At 45.5% G+C, this 9,023-nt stretch overlaps 2 protein-coding genes across 2 annotated transcripts; one reads left to right on the plus strand and one right to left on the minus strand.

The window, feature by feature from the left end:
• The first annotated feature begins 861 nt into the window (after positions 1–861).
• On the plus strand, positions 862–1,413 carry LOC107522637 (large ribosomal subunit protein eL21-like). The gene has a single exon (XM_060195731.1). It carries the CDS (start codon positions 901–903, stop codon positions 1,381–1,383), a length of 483 nt encoding a protein of 160 aa, XP_060051714.1. The 5' UTR covers positions 862–900; the 3' UTR covers positions 1,384–1,413.
• A 1,313-nt stretch (positions 1,414–2,726) lies between these two features.
• Positions 2,727–7,264, minus strand: LOC132539940 (uncharacterized). The gene is made up of 6 exons (XM_060196683.1): positions 7,205–7,264; positions 5,894–5,985; positions 4,922–5,060; positions 3,858–4,034; positions 3,320–3,620; positions 2,727–3,086 (listed from the first exon to the last, which is right to left on the minus strand). The coding sequence occupies exons 3-6, from the start codon at positions 4,922–4,924 to the stop codon at positions 2,749–2,751; spliced, it is 819 nt and encodes a 272-aa protein (XP_060052666.1). The 5' UTR covers positions 4,925–5,060; positions 5,894–5,985; positions 7,205–7,264; the 3' UTR covers positions 2,727–2,748.
• Between the last annotated feature and the right edge of the window lie 1,759 nt (positions 7,265–9,023).

Genomic DNA, 9,023 nt, shown 5'->3' on the forward strand with positions numbered 1-9,023 from the left:
CTGTCTTTCCTCTGCAGAGAGTGGGGGAGAAGTTTCTAGGTGCTGGAAAAAAAATTCTGCACGATATAAGTTGGGGGAAAATGTGCCAAGTGATATCCCTGATTTTATGGGACATGATCTCAGAGCTGACTCAATCAATGAAGGAACACTTCCCAAGTCACCAGAATACATGTGCTACGTTATAAGTGTAGTCTGTGCTGCAACTTCCTGGCCCATGTAGAGTGAGAATCAGACACCTGATAGAGCCGTGTATGCAATTTGTGTCTGGGGAAGCACTCTCTACATTCAATTAGTTCCTCGCCTGGTGATTCTGTGACCCCAGAGATGTCACGGATGTTGGCGATTGTTGTATAAAATACTGAGCTATTTACCCTGAACCTTCTCTCTCTGTTTCCTTATCTGAATGAAAAGGCAGCCTAGATTGGTGAAATGTTGAAAACATGAATGAGGCACTGATGAAGGAGAAATAGAAATCTTAAATCAGTTTGAGAAGTGTTCTCATTTTGTATCAGAGCTACTATTGTTGTGCCGAAGTCCCAGCATGACTGCACCCCATGACCAGTACGTTATTTTTCCCGAATGTGAGGATGGAGAGAGAGAGAGAGAGAAAGACTAAGGAATTTAGTCCCATATCACCCATTGTGAAGCTTTGCCTTTGCGGGTGCTCTGATGTTCAAGGCCCAGGACTAAAACCTGTTCATCAAACATGGGAAGCCCATGTCCCACCTGAGAATCTCTCTGGCCCTTTCATTTTGCTTTATTAGATTATATCCTAAGTATTTCTATTTCTATACCCTCAAAGGTTTCCTTCCATAACTTCTTTCTTTTTAAAATGGTTGCATACAAAATACTCAGGTTTTCCTTTCGGCCGGAGCAGCCATCTTCCAGTAAATTGCCAAAATGACTAACACAAAGGGAAAGAGGAGAGGAACACACTATATGTTCTCTAGGCCTTTTAGAAAACATGGAGTTGTTCCTTTGGCCACATATATGCGGATCTATAAGAAAGGTGATATTGTAGATAGAAAAGGAATGGGCACTGTTCAAAAAGGAATGCCCCACAAATGTTACCATGGCAAAACTGGAAGAGTCTACAACATTACCCAGCATGCTGTTGGTATTGTTGTAAACAAACAAGTAAAGGGCAAGATTCTTGCCAAAAGAATTAATGTTCGTATTGAGCATATTAAGCACTCTAAGAGCAGAGACAGCTTCTTGAAACGTGTGAAGGAAAATGATCAGAAGAAAAAGGAAGCCAAAGAGAAGGGGACTTGGGTTCAACTGAAGCGCCAGCCTGCTCCACCCAGAGAAGCACACTTTGTGAGAACCAATGGAAAGGAGCCAGAGCTGCTGGAACCCATTCCCTATGAATTCATGGCATGATCAATATAAAAACTTAATACAATATCAGAACTATAAAAAAAAAACACTCAGGTTTTGTAGACTAACCCAGAACTGAGAATACTAGAAAATTCTTTAGGTTGCAGTAGTTTTGATGTGGACTTTTTGTTGTTGTTTCCAGGGTTATCATGGGGGCTTGGTGTGGGCACTACGAAACCACTGCTCTTGGCAAGCAATGTTTTCCATTTTATTGAATATGAGAGAGAGTAATTGACAGAGGAGGGAAAGATAAAGAGGGAAAAAGAGAGAGACCTGCAGACCTGCCTCACTGCTTGTGAAGTGTCCCACCTGCAGCTGGGGAGGAGGGCCTCAAACCCGGATCCTTGCACGGGTCCTTGTACTTAGTAATATGTCCACTTAGCTGGGGGGGCCACCACCGGGCCATGGTTGTGTACTTATTTATTTTTATGTAACTTTTTATTTATAAACAGGAAACATTGACTAAACCATAGGATAAGAGGGGTACAACTTCACACATTTCCCAACATAAAAAAGATAATTTCCTTCATTTGGTTGTTTGATATTAGCACATTAAATACTCAGAGGTTATAGATTAACCCTGCATCTAACTACTTGTAAATTCCTTAGGTTACAATAGTTTTGCTTTTATTGTGTATGTGTGTGTGTGTGTAATTCTTTATTTTTAAAAGGCTTATGAAGGGCTATTTGTATAGTAAGAATTTCATTGTTTCAGCACTGGGTGGTAAAGCATTGGGCTAAATGCACATGGCCCGAAGCAAAAGGACCAGTGGAAGGATCCTAGTTCTAGGCCTGGCTTCCACCTGCATGGGGGTGGTTTCAAGGTGGTGAAGTAGGTCTGCAGGTGTCTATCTTTCTCTCCTCCTCTCTGACTTCCCCTCCTCTCACAATAGCTCACTTTCTTATCCAACTGCAACAAAACAACAACAGCAAGAACAAAAATACACATGGCCAACAAAAGGGAAAAAATGGCCTCCATGAGCAGGGGATTCTTAGTGTAGGCAGAAAACCCCAGTGATAACCCTGGAGGCAAAAAAAAAAAAAAATTAATTGGTTTACGGGTTGCTTTACCATTCCAGATGAGATACACACACCCTCCAGATGTTCACTGTCCAGCTATTGAGTAGAGGGCCAGAGAGGACCCCAGGGCAGGGAAGTGGGCAGTGGGAGTGAACCTACAGTTGGACAGAAGCTGAGGAGGGGCTTCAGGGTGGGCAGATGGAGGGGAATGGCTGCTCTGTGCAGAGTCTCCTGTGGAGGCTGACATGCTCCGAGACTCCAGATCAAGGCCTGCACATGGCAGTCTGGCTGTGCTGAAGACCATGGAGTGCTCAGACTAATTCAGAACACAAAAACACTTTATTTGAATTAAGTTAAAAACAGGGAAATAAAACCATAAAGGAAAGGGCTCATGAACATGCAGTAGATGAGGAAAGCAATGCAGGTGTCCCCCAGGGAGGGCAGGGCCAGGTCGGGGGTGGGAGCAGGGCCCAGGGCCTTCTCCACAGCTGATTCTGAGAGTGTAGCTCTGAGCACCCAGCTCGGAGCCAGAGGGGCCTGTGTGGGCTGCGGCTCGGGGGTCCCCGCAGTCTTGGCTGAGGGCCCTGTCTCCAGGGTTGCTGAGGGCTCCACGCTTGCAGAAGATTCTGGCTCCTGGGCCTGCTGGCAATAGGGGGCTGATGGCACCTTCTCATTGTCCCCTGGACCTGAGAAACAGACAATTCACCCCATGAGCTCTCCTAGGGTCCCCTTGGTCTCACACATCTTGAGTCATACCTGAGGGGCCCAACCCAGGAAGCCTTCCCTGCTACTGTCCCCAAGATGAGCTGGTGTCAAGTCTCTCTCCTGAAGAGATAGCAGCTTCTGGGGCTCTTCTCTGTGGGGCCCCGTCCCAAACCTTTGTCCCACCAGATGCTCATACCACTCAGCCCCCCCTCACCTGCAGGCTGTGTACCCAGGACACCCAGGTTCCGGGGGGGCGCATGGAGTACAATGTCACTGTACAGAGGGATCACCCCCACCAGAAGCTCCACGCAGCCCTGTGGGAGGCCACTCTCTGCTGACTGGGCAGGAGTCCCTCCACGGCCGTCCAGAGAGCTTGCTGAAGTTGTGTCCAGGGACAGCAGACTAGACCTGGACCTCGGCTGCTCGCAGAACATCTTTGCCTGTGGCCATTTTCCCTCTGACAGAGTCTCAGAGTTGAGGCTAGACACCTCCTCCAGGTATCCTGACAGAGATCTCTGTAGAAACAAGAGACCAGAGTGTCACAGCCTCCCAGCCCCTGCACATTGTCCTGCTTCCTCTGCCCCTGGGCTCAGCTTCCAACTCAGCCTAGACTTGTCCACACAGGCTACCTCCCTGGAAGGGGTACAGACAACCCCCACCCCCAATCCCAGGTAGGGAAAGACATTGGGAAGATGTGGTCACTCAGAGCTATGCCTGAATATGGGCACCTGCCCCCAGTCACCCTCTGTTACCCTAGGACTTCTGCGGCAGCAACAACAGAAGCTTGCAGACTGATCCCTCAGCCAGCCTCTCAACTGAGTCATTCTGCCTTCTCTGAGGCTCTTATTCCGGCCTTCACTATTGGGGACTTTCATGGTGGAGAGCATCCTTCTCTCAGCTCTGAGAGCAAAGTGACGTGGGCAGGGGGTCTGTGGATAGAATGTGGTTGCCTGGTGACCAGGGTTCCAAGTCTGTTGATATCTAGCCCAGGGAGGTGAGGTCACTTCCTGCATCTTCTGACCTCAACTTGTGCTCAGAGAAGACACCCTCAGTCACCATGGTGGGCTGACTGATGACTGCTTACCCTCCACCCTCATTACACCTGCGGACACAGTGACAGCACATAAGGCACTCCACAGCCCTGGAAAGTCTTGGGTGTGGCCTGGGCTCCAATGTTGAGGACACAGACTTAGAGCAGAGCCTGATCCTCCTTTTCACCAGTGATGAGACACTGGATTGGCCATGAGCCTCTCGGGACCCCTGGACTCCATGTGACACATGGTCACTCTAGCCTGCCTCCCTAGAATGTCCCCAGGCATGTGTGTGCAACCACAAAATCCTGGGTCCCTGTGCAACCAGGGATGCTATTTCCCTGGGATGTCACACAGACTATGATGGAGTTGTGATCTGGGCTTGCTAGTGACCACCCTCACACAGGCTGGGCCTGCTCTTGGTGCAAGGACAGTTGCTTCAACCCCTACAGAAGAAGTGTTACGGTATCTCTCCTTTTGTCTCTGCCTCTCTCTCTCTCTCTCTCTCTCTCTCTCATCTTTTAAATTAAAGTCCACTGTGAGATGGAATTGTGCTGGAGACAGAAAAATGCAATGAAGTCAATAATACAAAAATAAATAAATGGGAAGTTAGATCATTCCACCCAATTAAAGGCCTTCTGGGGATGGATGGAGAGAGTGTTAGGGCCCCAGAATGGAGGGAAAGGACCCACACTGGAGTGTGATTGTGTTGCTGACATCCATCCTAGGTGTATAAGACTTTATATTGTAGACACTAAATTTCCCTCAGTAAAGTGAACTGATACCATTTATGAAAAGTGCATTTGATGGGTGGAGAACACTTCACCATGCTTGCAGGACCCAAAGGTAGGTTCTTAGCCACCCCTGGTAGCCGTCCCTCAAGTGGGTGACACCAGGATTGTTAAGACTCCCTTCAGGTAGGTCCTAAAATGAAATACAAACACAAGCAGACACAAAGGGTTACTATCCCCAATTTGTCACAACAGTGTAGTCTCAATAGTCAGAAGTAGAAGCAACCCAGACACCCAGCAGGGAGTGCATAGAAAATGTGACCTAGCTGGGAGTCGGGCGGTGGCACAGTGGGTTAAGTGCACGTGGCGCAAAGCGCAGGGACCGGCGAAAGGATCCCGGTTCGAGCCCCCGGCTCCCCACCTGCAGGGGAGTCGCTTCACGGGCGGTGAAGCAGGTCTGCAGGTGTCTATCTTTCTCTCCCCTCTCTCTCTGTCTTCCCCTCCTCTCTCCATTTCTCTCTGTCCTATCCAACAACAAAGCAACGTCAACAATGGCAATAATAACCGCAACGAGGCTGCAACAACTAGGGCAACAAAAAGGGGGAAAAAGGCCTCCAGGAGCGGTGGATTCATGGTGCAGGCACTGAGCCCAGCAATAACCCTGGAGGAAAAAAAAAAAAAAAGAAAATGTGACCTAGCAAACTTAAAGACAATTTTATAGGCCCAAGATAATAGTGGGTGTCATTTCAAAGAAATAAAACCTTGACTGGGGCTGGGAATATTACTCAGTCGTTAGAGCACGTCTTCCATTCATGAGGCCTTGGATTCAATCCTCAGTAACACATGAGCTATGTGAGGTAGAGCTATGTGGAAATTCATAGATGGAGGCATGGTTCTCCCCCCCTCATGAAAATATAAAAATAATAATTAACCGGAGTCGGGCAGTAGCACAGCGGGTTAAGTGCATGTGGTGGAAAGAGCAAGGACACGCATAATGATCCCGGTTCGAGCCCCCACGCTACCCACCTGCAGGGGAGTCGTTTCACAAGCAGTGAAGCAGGTCTGCAGGTGTCTGTCTTTCCCTCTGTTATCCCCATGTCTCTCCATTTCTCTTTGTCCTATGCAACAACAGTGGCATTAATAACAACAATAACACTAGTAATAACAAGAGTAACAAGGGCAACAAAAGGGAAAATAGATTAATAAGTAAATAAATAAACAAACAATTAAATACATATTCTGGGGTCGGGTAGTAGTGCAGCGGGTTAAGCGCACATGGCAAAAAGTTCAAGACCAACATAAGGACCCTGGTTCGAGCCCCCGGCTCCCCACCCGTGTTGTGGTGCTCCTGTATGGTACAGGGCTCATATCCAGGGCTTCACACATGATGAGGCATGAGCTCCACTAGACAAGCTAGCTCCCAGTTCCAATTTTCTTTAAATAAAAAACATTACTCTGGGCACCGGGTGGTGGTACATTCATATCATGCACAATGGCCTGCAGATATCTCACTGTCTCTTTTTATCTCTATTTCCACCTCCCCTTTCAATTTCTCTCTGTCCTATCAAATAAAATAGAAAGAAAAAGAAAGAAGAAAAAATTTGCCGCCAAGGGCAGTGGATTTATTACTGATATGAAGCCCCAGAGATAACCTTGGTGCCAATAGCAATCAATCAATCAATAAATAAATAAACTTTATTCTTTAAAAAAAATTAGTATTTTAAAAAATGTTTTATTGATGTTAATGAGAGAGATATGGAGAGAAAGAGATACAGAAAGTAAAAAAAATCAGAGCACTGCTCAGCTCTGGTTGATGGTGGTGCCAAGGAGTGAACCTGGGACCTTCGAACCTCAGGTATGAGAGTCTTTTGCAGAACCATTATGCACAGCCCCCCCCCCAAAAAAAAGGAAACAAGTATTTATTCTTTATATGTCTGCAAACCATAGATCTGAAAAGGAATGCAAATCTATTATGTACAAAGAATTTTCAAAATGCAAATATAAAAAAAATGAATTTATTTAAGGACTAGAGATGCCAGAGCATTGTCCAGTTCTGCCTAGTGGTGGTGCCAGGGGTTAAATGATCTCTTGCACTCAAGTCCTGTGCATAGCTACTGCTCACACACTCGCTCTCTCTCTCCATATATCTATACGTGTGTGTTTTGTTTTGTTTTTACCAGAGCACTATTCAGCTGTTGTTATTGGTGGCGCTGGGGCTGGAACCTCAGACTTCTCGTATGCAAGTCCTGTGCTCCACTACTTCACATCCCCATGGCCCCAACTTTCCACATTTACTCACAAACGCTGACGCACTGGACATGGCCCAGGTGTACTCACCCACCTCAGTTCCCGCCGCTGTTCTGCAAGGTGGCATCCAGGGGCTGCTTTGCTTTCCAGCTTCTGTGGGAGCGAGAGGGGGGTAGTGGCAGGAACTGTAAAGGTGGAAAAGGAAGGAGACAAGGACATTTGGCCTCACCTCCCATCAGAAGGGTCCTTCCCCAAGGTACTGCACCCAAGATACTATACCCAAGGTACGTATCTTTGGATTTGAGACCTGGCACAACGGTCTCTCTCATAACTTGTTCCCGACTTCCTCTGACAGCTGCTCCCCTCACCTTCAAAGGGAGGATGGTACAGTGTCGCCATTCCTGCTAATCTGAGTTCTCCACAGGCCTTTGATATGTTCTTTTTTTCCCTTTCTATCTATTTCCCAGCACCTACTTCAGTTCATATACATACATGTAATTTTTTTCCCTCCAGGGTTATCGCTGGGGTTCAGTGCCAGCACTACGAATCCACTGCTCCTGGAGGCTATTTTCCCCATTTTGTTGCCCTTGTTGTGGTTGCTATTGTTGTTATAGCTGTTATTGTTGTTGGATAGGACAGAGAGAAATTGAGAGAGATGGTGAAGACAGAAAGGAGGAGAGATAGACACATGCAGACTGGGATCCTTAAGGTGGTCCTTGTGCTTTGCACTATGGGCGCTTAACCTGCTGCACTAACAAACGGCCCCCTCCTTCAGTTCTTGTACACGGTTCCTCTTTGGGCCTCCAGTGCCCACTCAACACATTCTCTCCATATCTGGTCCAAGTTTCCCCTTGTTTTTGCCTTTAGAGAGAGAGAGAGAGACTGATTAGGATAGAAAGAAATTAAGATTGGGGCGGTGTGTGGCAGATAAAGATCTGACCCCTTAGGAGTTTTGTTTTTGTAGTTGGCTTCAGGCTTTTTTTTTTTTCTCCCCCTTTCTTCATTATTCCTGAAGTGTTTTTCTACTGATTTTTTTTTTTTTTTTTAATGCTGAAGCTCTGGTTTTAGCGCTATCTCAGAGAATTGTTCATCAGTCCCAATCAATATAACAGAGAAGAGTCTGCCAGGAGTTTAGACTTTAGTTTGTTTCATAAATAACACTAGTATAATCATGTTAGATGATTTAAAAGATAAAAAATACATGGTTATGTCAAAAGATACTAATTACCATGAAAAACTTCCAACAAGAATAGATGATGTTTCTATTATCATTTCCTTACCAGAGCACTGCTCAGCTCTGGCTTATGGTGGTGCTAGAGATTGAACCTGGAACCTCAGAGTTTCAGATAGGAAAGTCTTTTTGCAGATCCACTATGCTATCTCTTGAGCCTGATACTGCCCTTACTATAATACAGAACACTTGTTCAAAACTAACAATTAACTTTACGTTCATTTTTTATTATTTTTTCTTTTTCGAGAGTACTGCTCACCTCTGGTTTATGATGGGGAGGGATTGAATGCAGGACTTTGGAGCCTCACGCATGAGTCTCTTTGCATAGCCATTATGCTATCTACTCCTGCCCTCAACTTTACATTTAATAAGTAAATATCCAAAAACAGATTTCTATCACAATTTTATTAAATTCAAAGACAAAATAGAAATACATAAGAAAAGACATACTTGTAACTACAATTATATATAAAAGCACAGAGATATATAAATATATATATATATATGTGTGTGTGTGTAAAAAATAGGTCATCTAACATTGCTAGAAAATGAAAGGCAAATCTACTAAAGGACAAATGCTTTAAAAATTAATAGCGTCCTAATAAGAGATTCTTATACTGAGTAGCAATACAATACTGAGACTAAGCAAAGAACAGACTATAATGAGAGAAATCAAGA

This window comes from Erinaceus europaeus, chromosome 8 (assembly GCF_950295315.1).
Source record: "Erinaceus europaeus chromosome 8, mEriEur2.1, whole genome shotgun sequence".
Classification (NCBI taxonomy): domain Eukaryota; kingdom Metazoa; phylum Chordata; class Mammalia; order Eulipotyphla; family Erinaceidae; genus Erinaceus; species Erinaceus europaeus.